The following is a 21,243-nucleotide window of genomic DNA, read 5'->3' as shown; positions in this document are numbered from 1 at the left end:
AGAACAGCTGCTGGGGCTCAGGGTGGAGGGTTCTGGTCGGCTCTACTGGCAAATGCAGCCCCCAACACCTTTTGCTCCCAGGTGCAACAGCTAAAGCGACCTCAGATCCTACAGATGGGAGGCTAGGCAGCCCCAAGGTTTTGCTCTGCAGGGAGGAGAGCAGGTCCTTCCCACCATAGCCAGAGGTGACTGGGAACCTGAGGGAACTCTCAGGACATTACCTTGGCTCTGGTTGCTGCTGGCTTTCTCCCCATCATCTCTGTTCTCACACTCTTCTTGCTTTATGCCCTGAGGCTCAGGGTGCAGGGTCTCCATGCAGCCTGTCTGCCCCTCAGCACCTTGCCCCAAGGGCTCCCCCCTGACACAGGGAGTCTCTGCCCCACGAGGCCCCCCCTGAGGCAGAGGTGCAGGCAGGCTGAAGGGCTGGCTCTGAGCCTGGCCCGGTGAATGCTGCTGGGTGCTCTCCTCATTCAAGCCACAGTCCTCCCTGACCTCTGCCCCGGGCTCCCCCAGACCCAGGGACTCTCTCTCGCCATTCACATCTTCTGGGCAAGTGTCCTCAGGTGTGGGGAGACCAGAGCTCTGCTCCTCACCCCCCAGTTCATGAGCCTCGGGGTCAAAATCAGCCCTGGTCCCGGAACCATTCAAGCCTTCCTCGGCATCTGCTGCTGCCTCAGAGTTATCATCATCCTCTTCTTCCTCCTCATCTTCCTCACTGTGGCTCTGACTTGGCCCCGACTTTGCCTCTAATCCTTTCTCCTGCAGCAGACTGATGAACCTCTGCTCAGGAGGAACTTTTAGTTCATAGTTATGGAGACTGGGACTGTAGAGCCCGACACTTAGGACCCTTTCCATGGTGCCATGCTCAGGCAGCCCTGTTGCTGGGCTGGCAAGTGCTCCTTTCTGTTCCAAGCCTTTGCTGAGTTTGGATGGGGCACTCTGTGAGGGATTGCTCTCAGGGGTAGAAGGTGAAGGCTCAGCTTCCTCATTCTGATTGTCCATTTGGTCAGAGACCACCTGCAAACCTTCTAGGAAGGGAACCTCTCTCATGGCATCTGCATCGCAGCTGGATGGATCCTCATCCCCCTCCAGCTTGCCCTCAGAGAGTTTGGCGACGCTGCTTCCGACATCTGTGCAGCTTGGGCTGTCCCTGGTGAGGGAGCTCTGCTCGCTGGGACAGGCCTTCTCATCGTACATCATGCACACCAGCGAGTCTGGCAGTGAGCTCTCGTCGTAGTTGCTGGAAATGATGTCCCGGACTTCAGACATGAATGTTTCACAGTGTGCGTCCAGCGGGCTGCCACCAGCCTGGGACATGGTGCTGTCCACAGTTTCTAGCTTGATGTGACTCTCGGCTTCGTTCTCCAGGGTTTCACAGGACTGGTCCATCTGGCTGTACACAGGGGAACTGTAGAGTTTGGAGTTAGACTGGTAAAGGCAGCAAAGGGTTTCTGGGCCTGGGAGCCCTGTTCTTTTATGCTGGGCATAGTTTCTGTATGCGTCTAAAAAAGACAGCTGGGGGTCATTCATGATGTAGTAGTCAGTGCGGTTCAGGCCGTGCTTGGCAGTGCCGATCAGCAGGTCCCGGTCGTGTTTGCCACACTCCCACCACACGGGCAGGTAGAGGCTGGGCTGGCACAGCTTGAGGCGCTCGTGGAGCTGGGGGCACTTGAGCACTTGCTCGCGCACCTTCCGCAGCAGCTCGATGCGGTACAGGGTCCTGGCAGCACGCTCCTCCGTGATGGGCTCCACATAGATGTCAGGGTCTGGAGGACCTGCAGCAGGAACAGCAAAGCCAAGGACACATTATTTGGGTGGTAGGCGTTCCTCAGAGGTAGTGATGAGCAAGCTGAGTTTTAACCTTGCTCATTCTGCAGGTGAAGTGGGGCCAGTACTTGTAGCCACTGTTGAGGCCCCATTTTCCAATCTCAGTACCTTCCAGTCATATCCCACCAAATGGATACAGGACAGGACAAAACCTCCTGACTAGAGCAGCTGGATCGAGTGGCACCAGCTACAGAGGATTTCAGAGTCTTGTCTGAGCTCTGCTCCATCATCACCAGCAGTGCTGAAGCTGCCTGGACCTGCAGGCGGAGCTGCTCCCAGCACTCTGAGCCTCCAATAGCCCTTCAGCCCATTGTCCAGGAAGGGCAGCTCATGCAGTTCTTCTGATGAAGAACACCTACCTAAGGCACAACACACACACACACACACAAAAAAGGAACTGTGCCTAAGACCAGGCTCCATGACAGATCTGAGGCAAAACATTTTCTCCAGTTGTTGGAAACAAATCATTGTGCCTAAACAGCTTCCAAGGAGCTTTTCATCTGTCATGTTCTGTCCAGTGCCAGTGTAGGACCTCTACAGAGCACTCAAAGAAAACAAATGCCCTGTGTATTGACCAGGCTTCCCAAGCCTCCTGCAGTGGATCCAGGCTCCATTTATCGTGCAAGCAGAGCTCCACAGTCAGCACAAGCATAGATGGAGAGGACTTTGTCCAATGACAGCAGAGGGATGCTTGGAGAGCAGCAATACAGCTCACCCAAACAACCCCCAGCTCCAGCATGCAGCTGTGCTTTGTGTGTGCTGCTCCTCAACTTGTCTCTTGTATACAGAGGTTGCTCTCTTGGATAAAACTGGTTGTGGTTTCCTGTGAGAATTCCAAGAGGTTTGTGAGAGCAAGGGCAGGAGTCCACAGGTCTGCTCTAGCCTCCCACTGTGCCAGGGAGGCACTATGTGGTGGGGACAAGGCAGTCAGAAATGCATGACTGCTGCAAGCCCACGGTCTGCCAACTGTCCCCCTGCTTCCAACTGTCTCTGAAGCTCCTCCCTTGCTCTCCTGCTCCACGAGAGCAGTGGGATCTCTTCTACATGACCTACCAGTACCCCTCCATAGGCCATGCAATTTCCACTCACCATCCTCTTTCCATAAAGGGAGACCACAGACATTCTTGCACATGGCCACAAAGCTGTAGAAATACTTCTCCAGGCTCTCATCTGTCTTCTTCTCCAGTCGCGAGATGGCTCGGAACTGGGCCCAGTCAAAGATTTTTTTCTCTTGGTCGTAGATAATCCCAAAGGAGGAGACAGTGCGGTAGAAGTCTGCCTGCTCCCTCCTGGTCCACCTGCAGAGCAGAGAGGAGATGGGAGCACCACTGAGACGTGCACCAGGCAGAGAGGCTCAGAGAGCACTGTCTAGTTACTGACCAACAGTTTTGAGGGAGGTGTCAGGAGGAGCACACTGGGAAGACCACCACAGCACAAAATGCTCTGCCCTCTGGTGCACGGGGAGGAGGAGCAGAGGCCACAGGTCCTCTAGCACTCAACTAATTCCTGAAAAAACCCTCTGGTTGCTTTGATAAATCCCTGAGTGCAGCTCTGGGCTGTGCTGCCAACAGGGAGGCAAAAATCTATCCCATCTAGTCCCCTCCTGCCATATTAAGTTGTTTGACTTCCATAGAAAAGTCAATTCTCTGTACCAGGAATTACAAAAGAAAGGTATGCAGACATAGTTCTCATCCAGCCCCTCCCAAAGGGAAATTGAGACTGGGGCTTGCTGCTGTAAGGATCCTAGTAACAAACACCACCCACCTTACTGACTCCTGTGGACTCCTGAGGGTCACCACCTTCCTAGCAGAGGAGAGCAGCAGTGGTGAAGGAGGAGTTCAGTCACAACACTCTTAAAACACAACTTTCACGCTGGCTTGGACCCTCTGAGCTTTCACCTTGTGGTGACCACTCAAAGGACACAGATGGTGAAGTATCCTGGGCAAATACTGGCCCAGGTAGATCCCAGAGAAACAGACACAGAGAACAGACTTGGGTGCACACAGCAGGGCAAAGGCAGAAAAAGTAGTGCACTGAGGCCTGAAGAAAGCTGCCAGTCAAATCTCAGCCTCTGAATTGCAGCTCTGAGCCAGCACCAGCAAGTAGCTGAGACATGTCAAAGGAAAGGAGACAGGGTGACAACACCCACAGCACTCTCCAACTGCCCAAATACACCTGGGCCAGCATTGCCATCCCTGTTCCCAGGGGCTGCAGTCATGTTTCATTTCAAAAATGAGAACAAGAAGAAAGTTAATTAATAAATATATTAATGATCCAAATCAAGGAGCTCAATGGTGAATTTTACAAAAGGCCTCAGATTAAAGGCTAGTGGAAAACTCCTGTAAGGCAATCTTCCCTACAAAAAGCCCAGAGAATTAAGGAGCAGGAGGTAACAGGCTGCTGTGATGTCCAAAGCACAACTATTGATGCCCCCACCTCGAAGAGGGGATGGTACAACTAGAAGAAGTCCAGAAAAAGAGGAAAGGGAAGGTGGCTGGAGCAGCTTCTACACAAGGAGGCCAAGAACAGAGCACAAGGCAACACACATGCCATATGGTCATGTGGGGTCCTGCTGCAGGGACAAGTTCACAGAAAGCAAAGCCATTGAGGGCTGGTGACCACAGAGAGTCCCAATCCTGGGGTGGCATGGGATACTGGCAGCAACGGCAGCAGCATCACCCTGTGCACACCCTCCCACTGGCTGCAGAGAGCCACTCAGAGTGCTGGGACAGTCCCAACCCCCTCCCACTTCCTGGGACATAAATGAAATAGGAGCACAATGCAATCAGGGTATGTCACCACTGCGCTCCAGAGGCCATGAGCAGGAGGCAAAGCCAGTGATGTGAGAGCTACAAAGGTTGGAAGGGCACTGTCACAGACTGTGACAGTGCTCATCTGTCACCCTCATCCACAGTGTGTCTCAGGGACACAACTCTCCTCGTCTGAGGCTGACTTGACCTTGAAAAGCTGTCCCCTCATGTCCTTTCAGTTTCACCACTCGCTACCCACACACTCCAGTTTGCAGTGGAGGCTGCTTCCCAGCTGGGCTGGCTGCTGGAGCAGCAAGGCTCCCATGGCTCAGAGCATGTTCCCTGCCCAGCAAGGACCCAAGTGACTCAATGCCCTACAGCTGGCAGCACAGACAGCTCTGGTGACATTTACCCGGGTCAGTTCTGGGGGTCAAGCAATTCAAGTGGGCTAAATCAGCTTTGTAACGGCTCCTTTGCTGCTGCATTACCTTTTCTGCATTTCTTTGTTCATCAAGTCCATCTCAGAGGCTCTCCTGAACATCTCATCCTGCAGCCAGTAGCCATGGTTACCAGGCACCAGCATCTCGGCGCGGGGAGGCAGCTCCTTGCGGTTGCAGCGCTGGTAGACAGTGACAAGGCGCCGCAGTCTGGCCGTGAGAGCAGAGGAGACAGGCCAGCAGGATCTGTCTGAGTCAGAGCCATCCTGGGCTTCAAACATCAGCAAGGACATTAGTATTTAGCACACACACAAAACCACAGGTTCCCACATCCTCTGGCAAGCTCAAAGAGCTTCCTCCCACCTTCTGCCTTCCATGGGGAGCATGAGTGATCACAGTCATCAGTAGGGGGCCATGTGACCATCCCTGGGCCTGCTGGTTCACAGCCTCACCATGTCTTAGCTTCCTTCAGAGAGAGAGAGTCCAGAGGCTGAGATCAGGGTAGGGATGATGGCTCCAGGCCAGGCCATACATGGGAGAAAACTGCAGCTCCCTGCTCAGCAGTGGGGCCAGCCACCCCATGGCATGTGCCAACACTGCCCACTGCAGAGACCTCACGTGCTCATCTCATGCAGGCAACTGTATGGAGAAGATCAGACTAATGGCTTCCAGTTATCCTGGGTAGCTTTGGCTGGGATCACTCGGAACCCTGTCTGCCCTGCCACAGGGCCTATCCATAGGTCACCTGTGAGTCTGTGCATGAGGGTCCCTGCCCAGGTTGAGTTGTCTCACCCACTAACACAGAGCAGCATGTCCCTCCAGCCCAGCAATGTGTTCCTCCCACCAGACAATGCCTGGAGTAGCACTCAGGCTCAGCTGTGCCACATCAGATCCTGGGAAGCCATGGACCACACTGCAGGAGACATGGCCTCACCTGCCGCTGGCTCGTCCCGCTTCTCACTGGTTTCACCCACCCCAGCAGCCACGATGTCCTGCAAAAGGAAACTATTAGAGAGGGCTCAACCCCACACAGAATCCCCTGCACCCACAGACTACTCTACTGCCACGCAGCAGAGCTTATGGAGTCAAGCCTACATTGCAGGGCAGGCTGGGCAGCATCAGATATGTATCTAACAATATGAATCCCACTCACCTCCCGTTTTGACAGCCCCTCCAGCTTTTCTCCACTGTTCTCTTCTTTCTCCATGATGCCCCTAGGTGAGAGAATTAACAGTCCCTGGTAGTGGCAGTCCCCTGTGGCTGTGCCAGTTCTCAGGACCAAGAAGCAAAGAATTGGTGCTCATGCCATCTCTCCACCTCATACTGGGGACCAGCTCCCTTCTGCCCCCAGCTCTGCACTCCGAAGCACAGCCTGCTCCCTCCCTCCACCGCACTGCCCCAGGAGAGAGCCAGGTTGCTCTGAGAGCTCGGCTCCATCCCCTGCTCACCTTTCAGCAGCATCCTGTGCCCCATCGCTGACGCCCTGCTCGGCAGAGAGCAGCTTCTCATCTGGCATGCCCACCTTCTCCAGGAAACACAGCGCTGGGTCTGCCCGCATGGCGTTGTACCGCTCATAACCTGCCACACCCAGGACAGACAGACAGCACAGAGCAAGGCTTGAGCCTGGTTCACAAAAGCCTCCTACTCCTGGCACTCCTGACTGAGCTCCCCACCTGACTCCCCATCTGACTCTCACTCCCTCTGTGCTACCAAGAGAGTAATTCTCACTTCCAGAAATTCACAACACTTTCCCAAAGCTGCTAATTGCTCTGCAGCCCCTGGGCAGCAGGCAAAGCGAAAGGTCAGCCTTCCCATCACACCCAGCAGCAGCAAGGACACCACACAGGGTGCAGCTGGGGCAAACAGCCTTGCGCTCCTGGAAGCTGCACCGGGATTCCATGACAAGGCCAAGAAAAGTGTGCCTTTCTCCTTGCCCTCACACAGCAGCTGCACACTGCTCCTGGCAAACCAGAGTCTACCACGAGATCTGGCACGGCCACCCTGGGCACCATGGGGTGCCTGTTCCCCACCCAAACATGCTGCTGGCACATGGGGAGAGCTGTCCTGGCCCTGTGTGGCTGTGGAGTGTGGCCATGGCTCTGCCTCTTGCACTGACATGACATCCCATCCAGCACCAGAGGTCCTCATTCCCCCACACACCAGCACCCACCAGACAGCTGGGTACACACCGTGCTTGAAGACGCCGATGAGCAGGGATTTATCGGCTTCGGCATTCCACCAGTCCACTGGGATCTCCACATAGTCAATGTCTGGCAGCAGCACATCCAGCTCCCTGTGGCAGACACGGTATGAACACCCCTCTCCCACCCTCAGCAGACACTGAGGGACACTGAGCACTGCTCAGAAGGGACAGGGGGAGGCAGGAGCCATCGCTTGCTGGTTTGGGGACAGCTAATGAACACTGGCATGGGGCCCCATCATGACAGGGTACACCTCTTCCTGGGGTCAAAGAGCTGGATCTTTGGTTCCATCACAACCTGCTGCCCTCCTGCTCCTCTTTCTACAGGGCAGTGGGTGCCTCCAGCCTCTCTCCACCCTCCCCACCCAGGTCCTCTTCAGAGGATTGAAGATCCCGTCTGACCCGAACAGAATCTCTAGGGGTAAAACACTTCACACCTACCAACCACAAAAGAACACCATCTCCCCACATACATTGCTGCTGAATGGAATTGTGCTGAGGAAGGCAGCAGCCTTCCTTGGGGAAATTAAGCTTTTAAGATCAGCATATCATGCTTCTCTGAGAAGCACTGAGAGCTGAGTCTTTGCAGAAAGGCCAAGAGCTGGCAGACTGCAGGCTCAGTGCCATTATAGAGCCTGTGGGTCCCACTGTTCCCATTGCTGGGAGGGACTGCAGGCCACAGCGATGGGGCATGCTCTGCTCTGAGGCCTGGCCCTGAGACTGGGAGCAGTCTCTGTGGACTCCCACTTTGGATAAAGGCCCATTTGTCAAGCAGCATACAGAATCATTTTCCTTCAGGGTGTCCCTGTAAGTCCCCACCGCCCCCAGGCTGGTGCTACAGACTCAGAGTTGCCTCAGTAGGGCTGCCCTGGCTGCAGTCTCTGCACGGGCAGGGTGGCTGCCTGAGGGTGAAGCTTTGCCTGAGGAAGACCTGGGGTCTGATTCATCTGGAGCTGCAGAGAGCCCAGATGTGGCTGGATCAGATACCTGTGGCAGCTCTCAAGGCCAAGAAGCCTTGCAGGGGTTCACCATTAGGTCCCTACCTGGCAGGGGTGCCCTCAAAGGCTTTATCCGCAGCCTCTCCCAGTACTTCAGCCTTCAGGTAGTAGAGCATTCGCACCCGCAGCAGAACCCTGTCCCAGGGCAGAGAGGTCAGAAAAGCCAGCGAAACCTGCTCGACACCGTGTTTTCCCGCATGAAAGGAGCCACTTCCATAAAACAGGGTGGGCAGTGACTATGCAGTGTCATGCCACGCTGCTCAGCCCTGTGACCCGCTGGCCAGAGGGCTGCTGTTCAGGACATGGCTTCCATGAGCTGGAGAGGAATAAGGGTGGTCCAGCAGTGGGAGTATGGTGATCCTTGTGGGCTGTGAGCCCTTCACAGCTCCCTCCCACCTTCCCAACACTAAAGGCCCTCAGCCCACTGTTTCCATGAGCCAATGTGGGCTCCTGCAAGGGGGAATTAAACTAAAAGGGGTTTTAAACTAGAAGAGGAGAGACTTAGATTAGATGTTAGGAAGAAATTCTTCACTCCGAAGGTGGTGAGGCCCTGGCACAGGTTGCCAGAGAAGCCGTGGCTGCCCCATCCCTGTTCAAGGACAGACTGAACAGTGCTTGGAGCAACCTGAAATCAATTAAGGTATTTCTGCCCTTGGCCAGAGTAATATGTAAGATGTTCCTTAAGGCTCTTTCCAACCCAAACCACTCCATGATTCTATGACTCACTTATTGCAGTGTTGTTTGAGGTGCTTCTTGTAGCTGTCATCATGGAGCACCACCTCGGGGTTGCAGGTGGCAAGCCAGTCTGCGTTCTTTATCTCAGGAAGCAGCATCTGGTTCTTTGTCTTCTTCCCCTTCCTGCCTCTGGGCACCGGTGCTGACAAGCCTGTAACAGTGAGTGGCAGCCAGTGAGCACCACAGGCATGGCCAGGCACTGTCCCCAGGCGCCTCTGGTGCTGGAGGCCAGGTGGGGCAGCAGAGCCAGGAGCTGGAAGAGCCCAGGCAGAGCTCCCAGCTGCAGCCTGGAGAGCCAAGGACAGGAAGTGCATGGGGCAAATGCAGAGTATGGGAAGAGTTCATCTCTGTGAAAAATTTGGGAATCACCACAGAAATTGAACTGCTGTGTGTTCTCAGTGCAATGCTGAGACCAAATGATAATATGGTCCCTCGATGTGTAAAAATATCACACAGAAGGGATGAAGCCTGGAAGGGACCTTGGTCCTGGGCATAGCCCTTGAACACTTATCTTAGACACTACAGATACCTCTAAAGGTCACTCTATGGGGACAGTTATTTGGGTCAAGAGTAAGACAGTTATTTGGATAAGAGTTCAAACAAGAAGCTCCCAAATGATCAAAGAGCAGCAGACCTGCTGATCTGATCTGTAAGGGCTGTTTCTTGTACCGTGTGTCTGGAGCAGGGCTGGGGGGAATTGGATCACTGCAAGGGTGCTAAGGTACTCATTGGAAACAGAACACAGTCCCATATGTTTGACAAAGATAAAATGAGATCCAGTGGCTGGAGATGAAAATTAAACACAATACAACCTTGAAATAAGGTGTGAGTTCACAGCAGAACATGGAAACAACTCCTGGTGGGGTCACTGTTCTTTGGAATCTCCAAAGAGGGATAAGCTGCCTCCCTGGGCAGCTGCTCTTGAGGTAGGAGCTGCAAACATGAAGGGGAAAGGATGCCTGGGCAGTCTTATTCCATCTGTCTGGTCTTGTGACACCAGTGAAAAAAGAAAGCGTCACTATGTCCTCAATTCCTGCATAAAGACTTGCAGCTTCAAGACAGGACAAGGCCTGTGGCCCAGCTGGCTGCTGGAGGCCTGCATAGGCACCAGGCCTCTTGTCCCCAGCACCAAACTGGCCTGATGAACTCTGAGCAAATGCTGCTTCCTCAGCAGATTAGCTTGTTCCAGGATGAAAGGTAGGATGGTGCTAGATCAGAGCAGAGCTCTGAGTTGGGCTGTTTGGCTGCTGTGCTCACCCCCTGTGATCACATGGATGTCGGATTGAGAAGAGCTCCAGGATGCCCTAGCAAGGCCTTAAGGTTGTTGTTCCTTTCTGCACATCACGGATGGGGCACGACTTGCCCAGTCAGCTCTCTGCAGACACAAGTGGCACCTGAGGCTGCCTGGGGAGCCACAGCAGTTACTGCTGAAGGCTTTCCTGACTGAGGAAGGAGCACTGCTCTGTTCTCGCTGCTCTGCTTCTGCTCTTCTCCATCTTCCAACGTCAGGCTGAGATGTCGTTGCTCCTCTGGCCCAGACAACACGGAGGTTAAACAGGTGGGAAAGGCCATCCCAAAGAGTTGATGGAGAAGCTCCTGGTCACTTTGCTGGTCAACAGTCAATGCTCTTGCACTAAGGCAATCCTGACCATCTGCTGAAACCGTGGCTTGTTTGTTACTTGGCATTATCTAAATCAAGTTGACTCATAGCAGTTTATTTGCTTCTGACTCTTGTTCTACTTCCCACAGGACTCTCAAGCCCACTCCCAACTGCTCTCAGGGCAGGACTGTGTGGCAAGAGCAGGAAGCAGCAATGCCAAAATGACTCCCATTGCAGGAGGTGACTGGAATAACTTATGGCAGACAACAAAAGCCACATCTTTGGACTTGGACCATCCTTGGACACACTGCAAAAGCTAGTTGGACACTTCCAAGCAGAAGTAAATTATGATGTTGGATTTTAAGCACCAGTTATGATGCACTTGGCGCTCAGCAGCATCACCACTTCAGAACAGCCTTCCCTGTGCTCCACCATCTGGGAACAGAAGTCCCAGGTTTCAGCCCAGCTCCATTATGTCAAAGGAAGTCTGGAGAGTTCCAGCCCCCTCATTACTCACCTTGTGCCACAGATCACAAGTACAGAACAAGTACAAGCAGCACATGGCTGCTGGGCTCAGACTCTGAGCCCCATTCTCCTGTCCTGAGAGCCACAGGATGCAGGCATTGTGCTGCAAGGTCAGCCAGAGCCCTCTGGCACAGCAGGCAGTGACCACATGTCCCAGGCCACAAGCCCAGATGCAAGGAGCCAGCAGCCACTCTGTGTTCACAGATGAAGACAAAGGCCCTGTGGCTGCCTCATTCACAGGGTGGGCTCTGTGGCTGCCCCAGGCCCAGGGAAGCCTACAGAGAGCGGCCACTGTGCTGCAGGTGGGGAGGCCAATCTGCAGTGTCCATCACTGAGGCAGAGCTAGAGCCAGAGGGAGAGCAGGGCTGGGAAGCCTCTGGGTGACCTGTCTGAAGCTAAGGATATGCTGGGAGCTCCTACACTACAGAATACAGACACCTCTAGCCAACAGATCTGTGATCTGACATGTGAACCTCAGACATACTGCCTCTCAGTAGAGAGCACAACCAGGCCTAGGACAAGGGTGCTGCTACACAGAGTAAGAGAAGGCAACATCAACTGGGGAGCACTTATGCATTGTGTAAGTCTCAGGACAAACCAACACTGCACCTCCACCCATCAGGGCAGGGACTGCAGACCCGTATGTCTGGGACAAACACCATGGTGAGGGGAAACAAAAGGAGAAAAAAAAAGGGAAATCACAAAATCACAGAATATTCTGAGTTGAAAGGGATCCATATGGATCATTGAGTCCAACTCTTAAGAGAATGGCTCATATGGGGATCAAACCCACAGCCTTGCTGTGAGATGGATGCTCAGCTGCACCCCACAGCTGTCCATGTTGCCCAGAGGCAGAGGCAGGGTCCTGTACCATGTCCATGCTGCACCTTCTGAGGCCCTGAGGAGCAGCCTGAGGCATGCCCATGCCCTGAGAGGAATCAGCACTCTCATCCCTATCAAACTCAACATGTTCATACAGTCACTGGTGTTCATGAGCTCACTGCCCAGCATCTCCCTGTACAGGAGAACCATGACAGTATTCACAGGCCAGAAAAGACTTAGCAGCACTTCTGCTCCCACCACAAGGCTCTTCTGCATTGAAAGCCAGAGAACAGCCTTGCTCACTCAGCCAGCCCCTGCTGCTGGCTCTGAGAGTCAGTATGGAGGTCAGCTCCAGGGAAGCCCCTTTTTCAGTACTGAAATTGCAGTACTGAAGCACAAACACTTGCAGACTGCTTCCATCAGCTCTGCTTTGAATTCTGCAGCCACAGTCCTGCAGGCTGGCACAGAGCAACAGGTACAGATACAATGGCAGAGAGAACACGCAATACCTGAGTGATTCTGCAGAGCCTGATTCTGGCCATCCTTTGTTGGCGTGATGAGATCCCAGATAAAACTCTTGATCTTGTCATCCCCTTTGTAGTGTTTGACGCAATACACCAGCAAGGCCCGACAAATCATCTCCATGTCCTTCTCATTCAGGTGCCACTTGAACCGCCCATGGGTCAGGATATCTTTCCAGCGTCCCCAGCTGAAACAGCAGGAACACAGAGTAAACACTCCTGTGCAGTTAGAGACCTTGCTGGAGCCTCTTTCCAGGAGCTCCTGCGAGGGCACAGCCCTGCCAGATCCCCCAGACAGGGATGTTTTGCCCACACATTACAGGAGGAGAGAGGGAGAGAGGTTTGCAGGACTGAACAGGGAAGAGGCAGGAGCAGACTCTGGAAGTGCCAACTGCCAGCTTTGTCCTGCTAATTCTTCTTCCATCCCAAACATTCACTTAGAGCCCAGGTCCCACCAGCGAGGTCACTGCTGGAAGGAGACAACACAGCAAGCAGGACCGACAGTAAGTGGCTGGTGCAGCCAGTGAGTGCATGTGGGCACTGGGGCAGCTGGAGGCTGTGGCTGTGCTCTCACACGGGTGAGACTCACCCAAATATGAGCAGGTTCTTCTCCACACGGAAGCACTCAGCCCGCAGGTATCGCCGCGTCTTCTCGTTCAAGCGCCGCGAGCGTGTGGGTCGCTCATCCGAGTCACTGTCCAGCTCAGAGAACTCCATCAGCTCATCCTCTTCGAAGGAGTTGTAATGTTTGGTTTGCTTCCGCACCCGGGGTCTGTCAATGACCAGGCTCTCCTATGATGGACAGAGCAGACAGCACTCTCAGGTACAGGCAGAAACACCTATATGTGCTCTTCTGGCCCCTGTCTCCTGGGCTCTGTTCAGCCTCTGGCTCCTGGCTTGCCAGTCCAGTGGCTGACTATCACCTTCCCACTAGGATACCTGCTTCAAATTACCTGTGTGCAGTTCTGCCTACACAAGTGACAACTCCTGACCAGCACAAAATTCAGCCTGCCTCTCTGTGTCCAAACTGCTGACTGCCAGAAGCTGACTCAGCTCTGAGCCACTCATGGCCCTCTCTGCATTGCCTGTGCCAAGTGCTGCACTGAAGGCAGTGTAATCTCTGTGTCAGGGGGACAGGTGGGCTGGAAAAGGAAAAGTGGCTTCCAAGAAGGTGCAAGAGGGAGCAATATTAAATTAAATAGCATGGACCTGCTCCCCTATCCTTACACTTTCCTGCTGAATGAACTAATGTAATGTAAATCTGCCTGGATTTCAGGTACACGGGACACACACACACACACACATGCGCGCGCGCGCGCGCATGCATGCACACTCTGTCTCTCTCTCTCTCTCTCTCTCTCTCTCTCTCTCTCTCTCTCTCTCTCTCCCCCATTGCTCCAGCTTGAACAGTGAGCTCTGCAGAGTTGCAGGACCTTTCTCCTGCTGCTGTCTAAAACCATCTCGTACAGCATGGGGCCGCACTGGAGCCACTGGCAGCACCCTGTGCCTGGTGAAGGAGCTGGGAAGAGAGACCTGAGCTGCAGCCAAGCCCATCACCTCAGCAGGGCCAGCAGAGTATTGGGACTCCATCTGTCCCATCCTACCTCCTGACAGACAGAGGTACCAGTCAGCCCTCAGGAAAGAGAGCAGAGGGGCAGCTCGAATCGCTGTGCTCTGGGACCAGGGACAGAACTCATGGGAATGACTGGAGCTGCATCAGGAAAAGGTTCTTCTCCCAGAAGGTGGTCAGGCATTCAACAGGCTCCCCAGGGAATGGGCTCAGCTCCAAGACTGCCAGAGCTCAAGAAGCATTTGGACAATGCTCTCAAGCAGAGGGTGAGATTGTTGGGAGTAGCTAGGAGTACAGATGAATACCCCAAAAGATCAGGGAGACAGACCAATATGTGGCTAAATAAATCAGGGCTTTAGCCAGCATTTGTGGGTCAGTCTTCCCTTGCAGTAATTCTTGATGCCAAACAGAAACCTCTTCAGGAACCTAGAGGAAGCATGCAGCTCCCACTTGGACACCAGGCCCCATGGTGCCAGATCAGCTGTTGGGCACAAACTGCATCCTACCTTTTCATTCTTGGCATCTGTATCGAGCTCTGCTATCTTGGCCCACTTTTGCCAGAAGTTGGGGTCATCTAAGGAAATGTCTGTTCTGTTTCCTGATGCTACGAAGCTGGCCTAGGAGAGAAAGAAGAGGAGTGAACAGGGTGCAACCCACCATCCAGGTGTGCTTTCTTCCATACAGAGATCCCCCACATGCCAGTCTGAATGCACAATCTTGCTGTTGTGGGATGTTACACCCTAAGCTGCTATGTGCCAGAGGGCTCTCTGTTTGCCTAACGGAGCTGAAACCCTCTGTTCTGCAGTCATGCCTGACCCACTGTAAATGAAGGCTGGGTTGTGCAAGAGGAGGAGAGCCCTTAGTGGCCCCAGCAGGCACCAGCCAGAGCATACCACAGAGCTGGCTCCTCAGGCTCTGTCTGGGGGTTTTGTCAGGCCCCACAGCACTCAGCTTCCACATGGCACAGCAGCACCTGGCTTCAGGCACCCTGCAGCCCAGCAGCTGGGTCCTGCCATTGTCCTGGGGTCCCTATGGAGAGCCAGACCTCATGGCTGAACCTTCCTAGGCAGCCTTCTATCACCTGCCAGGCTGGTGGCTACTCCTCAATGCTCTGCTGACCACCAGAGAGACAGGAGACCACACCAGCCCCAGCATAGCCAAGGTCTCACTTGGCACACTGAGACAGCAGAGCTTGGCCTCCACGTGGACATGTCTCCATACACAAGTAAGAGGTTGGACAGGTGTCCACACACAGGTAGGAGGCTGGCTGACCACTACTGCCCTGCATGTTCTCCTTCCTCCACCCCCAAAGAAAATCCCCCTTCCCTCCCACTGGAGCACAGCATACCTTTGCAAATGTGGAGCCCTTTCCTTCAGACTGGATTGTGATGGTCTGTGTCCTGCGCTGGAGGATCTGATCAATGTCTTCCTCACAGAACTTTGACCCCTCATCCTCCTCATCCATGAGTGCGCCATAGGCACCCTTCCGCAGCAGGTCCTCCACCTCCATCTTGGAGAGCTGCTGAACCTGCTCAAAGCACAGGGGCATCACCAACCTGGCCAGCAACCATGACCACTGCACAACAGGAGAAGGCTCCTCCCTCTGCTTCAGGAGAAAGGGCTCTAAGCCAACCCAGACTTGCTGCTGCCAAAGCAAAGAGGTCACTTCAAAACTCTTTCTGAGGGACTGTCAGGAAATGCCACTCCAGACACAGCATCACATATCCCCTATCCCCATGGCAGTGCAGGAACAGCCTGGCAGCCCAAAGAGCAGCAGTGCAAGTGTGTGGGACTGGGCTCTCCTTCCTCAAAGCCTGCCCAGTCCCTGCTCTGACCTGGCAGTGACTTGCAGGGGGAGGAAGAGAGATCTCCTGCAGAGGCTCCCACCCGGCCCTGCTCCAGCAGCCAACCTACCCCATTGGTGCTGCCCTTGCGGTTGATGTCCTGCAGCACAGCTTTATCCAGGCCCAGCTTCAGGCTGGCCTTGTCAAACATCTCCCGCTCATAGGAGTTCCTGGTGATGAGACGATAGACCTTCACGGCCTTGCTTTGCCCAATACGGTGGCAGCGAGCTTGAGCCTGTCAGTGCAGAGGGCACAGTGTCAGTGCAGGGAGCTGAGCTGTAAGAGGACTGTGTGACTTGCGGTACTCTGCATCAGCATCTACACTCAACCACAGTCACCTCCCATCCACCACAGCACCCTCATTTCCTGCCTGTGGCTGACCTGGCAGGGCTCTGGCACAGCCTGCACAGCTGTGGAGCAGGAATGAGAGATCCCAGCACCCTCAGGTAAGGACACAGGGCTCAGGCTGGAGCCTTGGCTCTCTGCAGATGTTGCACACAACACTGCACCCACTCCCAAAACAGGTATGGACACAGTGCTGCCTGCTCTGTGGCACATCAGTGTTTTCAGAGCCAAACTATGATCCCCTCCATGTCCTTTCCCCCGCTGCCGACATTCCTGCCAGTTGTTCTGACACCTCGTGCCCAGTACAGCTGGTGCTGCTGCCCTGTTCTCCCTGCCCGGCACAAGTGATAGAAGCTGTGCCTCAGGACCTCCTGACAGCCTGGCCGTGCCCAGCCCATCACCTGAAGGTCATTCTGTGGGTTCCAGTCAGAGTCGAAGATGATACAGGTGTCAGCAGCGGTCAGGTTGATGCCCAGCCCACCTGCCCGCGTGCACAGGAGAAAGACAAAGCGATCCGAGTCGGGTTTGCAGAAGCGGTCGATGGCAGCCTGGCGCAGGTTGCCGCGCACCCGCCCGTCGATGCGCTCATAGGTGTACCTGCTCAAGACGGGGAGAGGTTAGAGCAGAATCACAGCAGTGCCTGAAGAGACTGTGGCCTTCAAATCCCTTTTTGTTCCTTCCCCCAGGCTGTGTGGGCACACCAGCCAGGACTTTCTGGCATGACCTTTTGTGTGCCCATGTAGAGGCCCAGGCCCCATCAGCCTGCGTGCACTGTGGCTGCTCCCAAAAGTTGTGCCCCTTAAACAAAATCATCACAAACCCCATGCATGCTGCATGAATATGGGGTTCATGGGAACCAGGACCAAGGGAAGGATTTACTTCTACCTGTTCACTCTGAGGACTAGTCCTAGACCACACAGAATGAAAGGTCTGAGGTGCTTAGCTCTGGGGTCTCTGCACCCATCAGTAGTACAGGGCAACTCAGATCCATCAGTAGTACAGGGCAACTCAGATCCATCAGTATGTGGGCACGGAATGGTGAAATCCCCACCCTGTTGCCACTGTTGCCTGTTGCCACTCTATGTGCAGAGCATGGAGGTACTGTGGAGGAGCCGTGGTGAATGCTGGAGCTTGTACTAACCGTCTCTGGATGAGATAGTCCTCCAGGATGTCAAGGCAGCGCACCATCTGTGAGAAGATGAGCACCTTGTGCCCACCAGCAATCAGCTTAGGAAGCAGCTTGTCAATAAGCACCAGCTTCCCAGCTGCCTGGATCATTGCCTGCAGCTGGAAATCTGGTGCCTCTGGGCAGTGTGTTTTACGGAAGTCTTCCAGGATCTTCTCCTCTGCCCCTGCCAGGTGAAAAGAGATGTGAGTTCTTAGCAAGACTGGCAGTGCAGCTGCCCAGGGCAGCAGCAAAGGACCACATGAGCAACAGAACTCAGGCAGTCGGAGCTAGGGAGGCTGACTAGAGACCTCCTGCAAACCTTCCGCTCCTGGGACTAAACTTCTGTAGGGCTCACATCAGCTCTTGGCAGAACAAGTTAGGCTGGGACATTGGTCCTATGTTGGAACACCCCCAAACACAGTGAGCCTCAGAAGACCCTAAGGAGCCCATCAGCAAGCAGCCCTTGGAGGGAGCTGGTCTGCCTGGGAAGGCAACAGGACAGAGCACTGCCACGCCATCAGCAGATAGTACAAGGCCTGAACTGGCTCCCTAGCTGGGCAGGTTCTGTTGGGAGTGAACAGTAAATGTTGCAGCGATACTTGTGTGTCCCCCAACAAACCCCTGTGCACAGTCCTCACCATTGATGAGGTATGGGTGATTGCAGCACTTGCGCAGCTCCATCATGGTATTGATAAGGTTGGGCATATTGTGCTGGTTGGCACCCTTGGAGAGGAAGGAGAAATTCTTCTCCAGGATGGCCCGGTAGTATTTTTTCTGGATATTGGTCAGCTCCACCTCAATGATGGTCTCCTGCTTGGGTGCCAGATTCTTCTCTACATCATCCTTCAGCCGTCGCAGCATCATGGGCTTCAGGATGGACTGCAGCTTCTTCACCTGCAGAGCAAGCACAGACACTCATTGCCCTCCCTGCACAGCAGCACATGAACCAGCAGAGGGGTCTGCTAGACTGGAGCCTCCCCACGCTGCAAACCCACTACAGGTGACTAGAGCAGCTGCTCAGCAGCCAGCCAGGACAACTTCAGGGGCTGGCGTCCTTGGGGCAGTCATGAACCAGTCCCAGGCTATGAACTCCACATGCCTCTGCTGCCAGCAGCCTTAGGTGTCTGATACAGGAGGAGAGCTGAGAGTTTGGATGGTAGCTGAGATGGTGGTTGCTTCATGTGCCTGTGCCTACTTCCACAGAATGACAATCTTTGTACAATTTTCACATTCAAAAGGCAGTGGGGCAGCCCGGGCAACTAAGCAGCTTCCCATGACCCATACTCAAGGAGAGTTTTTAAGGAAGGCTCTTCAGGGGAACCCGACAAGGCTGATTGACACATGGACTTACTGACCTCCCCATTCCCCTTGCACTCTTTTTGGTCTCAGAGACAGACCAGGAGGGAGAGGCAGATAAGCTGTTCTACTCAGGCATGCAAGGGCAGCAGGGAGTGAGTTGGGAGTAGAGCACTGCCTTGGTAGGGGCAGGTCTCCTCTCCCCAGAGCAGTGTTGGGGCTCTGTCAAAATTTTGCTTCTTTTGAGGAGTCCTATCCACTTCCACGAAGCACATGTCTGAATGCATGTCTGGTTTGGTCACCAGGTGTCCCAGTGGCCTGTGCTAAGTCACTGGTATCATTGCTCCAAGTACCTGCTCCTCTGTCTTCAGGTCTCCGAACTCTTCCAGAAAGGCTGTCTCTGAGGGGAACTGCTGTGGCTCCAGAAAATTTAGGAGGCTGAAGAGCTCCTCTACCGAGTTCTGCAGGGGGGTACCTGTTAGCAGCACCTTGTGCTCCTGGGAACACAGAAAACAGGTTGAGGGCTCAACCCCATTAGCTGGGGTTGCAGGTGTCCCAAGAGCACAATGCTTCTTGTCTTCCAGCCTAAGAAGCACTCTGGGTGGCCTAGGACCACATACAGACCGAGAGGCTTCCCTGGCCATGGTGACAGCCCTGACCGAGTCACTGCCACACAACACTGTCTTGTGGCTCCAGGACACTCCCATGCACATGTTCCAGTCCACCTCTGTGCAGCAACAGCCAAACTCAGGATCTCACACTGCTCCCAGGCTTCAGCCCTGCCCTGGCACAAGAGCGTCAGGTAGGGCTGTGCTGGTGCTGGACAGGGGTGCTGACAGAGCCCAAGCTTCTATGCAGCAAGGGGCAGGATGCTTGTCTTCAGGGCTCAGAGCAAGTGGGAACACCACCTAGAGCCATGGGACACCAAGGGGCAGCAATGGCCTGCTGTTAGGGACAGTCTCAGCAGGGTGCTCCAAATTAGGGTATGTCTGTGCACTTGGAACAAGGGGGAGCTTTTCTTAAGGGGTTCACCATGTAGGTACATGTGTAGTAAAAAGAGATGAAGTCCAAACAACCCGCAAGACCTGGGTCTGTGAGGATCAGATGATCCCTCAAGGAGAATGCTCTCCCTCCCATGCCTGACACATGGGCACCACCAGGTGCTGGTCCTGGGTGCACCAGCTCTTCTGTCTCAACACTGTCAGAGCCTTCGGCTCACTACTCAGGCTAATCCTCCTGCACAGTCTAGTGCAGGAAATGTCCTCAGGAGTGGCCTGCTAGGAAAGAAGGGCAATTTTAAGATAGGAGACTCCCATAGGAGTTGTACAAAGGAAGGTGGTGGTTTAGAAGAGGGACCAGTAGCAATCCTGCTTTGACCCAAGTTCACAATGCAATAGAGCCCTACACAAGATACAAAGTCAGGGGAAACAGCAGGGTCTTTTGGAACTCCTGGGAATCACAAGACAAATTATTTTCAGAGCCCTGGCCCAGCTACGAGTGTGATGGAAGCTGAGTACAGCTGGAAGATCCAAAAGGCCTGCTGGCCCTTGGTCCAGGTAACAGCAGTGCTGTTTTTCCTGGCTGGAAAAGAGCTGGACATCCAAATAATTTTCCAGAGCAGCTCACTGATCCCTTTGTTAACCCACCCCTGGCATGGAGTAATATGTTTGCACAGCAGTAAGAAACCAGTTCGAACACCACAGCCCTGCCCAGTGTAGGGCACAAGGTATTGTGCAGGACTGGTCAGCAACTGTCCCCATGTACTGCAGCAGCTTACACTGTGCTGCAAGGCTGGGCAGGGCTCTGGCAGTGAGCACCCCCAGGTGGTAAGGCACAGGGGGAGGTAATATCCCACTTTGGCAAAAAGAAGTGTGTGAGGGCTGCAGGGCAGCAGTGCCTTGTCCACCAAGGGGCCCCCTGGATGGTTTTCCTCCAGCCTGGCACAGGGCCTAATCTGCTGACAGTGGCATCTGACTGCTCAGCGTGGCCATCTCCAGCACACCCTGTGAACCCAGGCAAGACATGCTCACCAGGGCCATGAGCTTCAGCCCCTCCAGGAGTTTGCAGTTCCTGTTCTTTAGACGATGTGCCTCATCAATGACCACACAGCGCCACTGGATCTTTTTCAGCTCCGGACAGTCAGCAAGGATCATCTCAAAGGTGGTGATAACCACCTGGAACTTGAAGATCCCAGGGAGAGGGTTACCCTAGGGAAACAGAAACCAGAGTTTGAGGTCTGCGAGGTGGCAGCACACTGTCAGACCTCCTGTCTCACAGTGTAAGCATCTGACTCTGAGCTGGAATTTCCCCAGAATAATCTCTCTCAAGCATTGGGCAGGGTTCTGCAAGCCTCCTTGATGGCTACAGGCTGTATATCTCCAATCCAGACACTGCCCCAGGGCAGACACATAGGCCTGGACAAGAACCAGGGCTATGCTGCACCCTCCCCGTTGTGCATGTGTCGTGCCTGTTCACTCACACACAGTGCAACCTGAGCCCATGCCAGCAAATGGGGCTGCAAAGATCACCTTTCCTTCCCTAAATGAACAAGCTCCACAGGCAGCTCAGTGCTTCCCAAGTAAAGGAAGCCAGGGCCACATGCTGG

At 54.2% G+C, this 21,243-nt stretch overlaps 1 protein-coding gene across 17 annotated transcripts in view; it reads right to left on the bottom strand.

Moving 5' to 3' along the window:
• Positions 1–21,243, bottom strand: part of CHD6 (chromodomain helicase DNA binding protein 6) — a 99,765-nt gene that overhangs the window by 11,406 nt on the left and 67,116 nt on the right. For 11 of the 17 annotated variants that reach the window (XM_085557847.1, XM_085557850.1, XM_085557853.1 and 8 more), the window contains 19 exons: positions 20,669–20,845; positions 18,992–19,135; positions 17,981–18,236; positions 17,316–17,526; positions 16,576–16,771; positions 15,900–16,064; positions 15,334–15,513; positions 14,492–14,602; positions 13,005–13,207; positions 12,401–12,603; positions 8,939–9,098; positions 8,258–8,347; positions 7,204–7,307; positions 6,463–6,592; positions 6,168–6,228; positions 5,949–6,006; positions 5,066–5,285; positions 2,917–3,125; positions 222–1,775 (listed from right to left, as the gene is read on the bottom strand). In XM_085557847.1, coding sequence (XP_085413973.1) covers positions 222–1,775; positions 2,917–3,125; positions 5,066–5,285; positions 5,949–6,006; positions 6,168–6,228; positions 6,463–6,592; positions 7,204–7,307; positions 8,258–8,347; positions 8,939–9,098; positions 12,401–12,603; positions 13,005–13,207; positions 14,492–14,602; positions 15,334–15,513; positions 15,900–16,064; positions 16,576–16,771; positions 17,316–17,526; positions 17,981–18,236; positions 18,992–19,135; positions 20,669–20,845 — 4,432 coding nt within the window. The remainder of the gene's footprint in view (positions 1–221; positions 1,776–2,916; positions 3,126–5,065; positions 5,286–5,948; positions 6,007–6,167; positions 6,229–6,462; positions 6,593–7,203; positions 7,308–8,257; positions 8,348–8,938; positions 9,099–12,400; positions 12,604–13,004; positions 13,208–14,491; positions 14,603–15,333; positions 15,514–15,899; positions 16,065–16,575; positions 16,772–17,315; positions 17,527–17,980; positions 18,237–18,991; positions 19,136–20,668; positions 20,846–21,243) is intronic. The other 6 variants (XM_085557855.1, XM_085557844.1, XM_085557856.1 and 3 more) reach the window with 1 other exon arrangement.

Source organism: Lonchura striata, chromosome 20 (assembly GCF_050655825.1).
Source record: "Lonchura striata isolate lonStrDom1 chromosome 20, ASM5065582v1, whole genome shotgun sequence".
NCBI lineage: Eukaryota > Metazoa > Chordata > Aves > Passeriformes > Estrildidae > Lonchura > Lonchura striata.
This window is presented reverse-complemented; position numbering and strand designations above follow the sequence as displayed.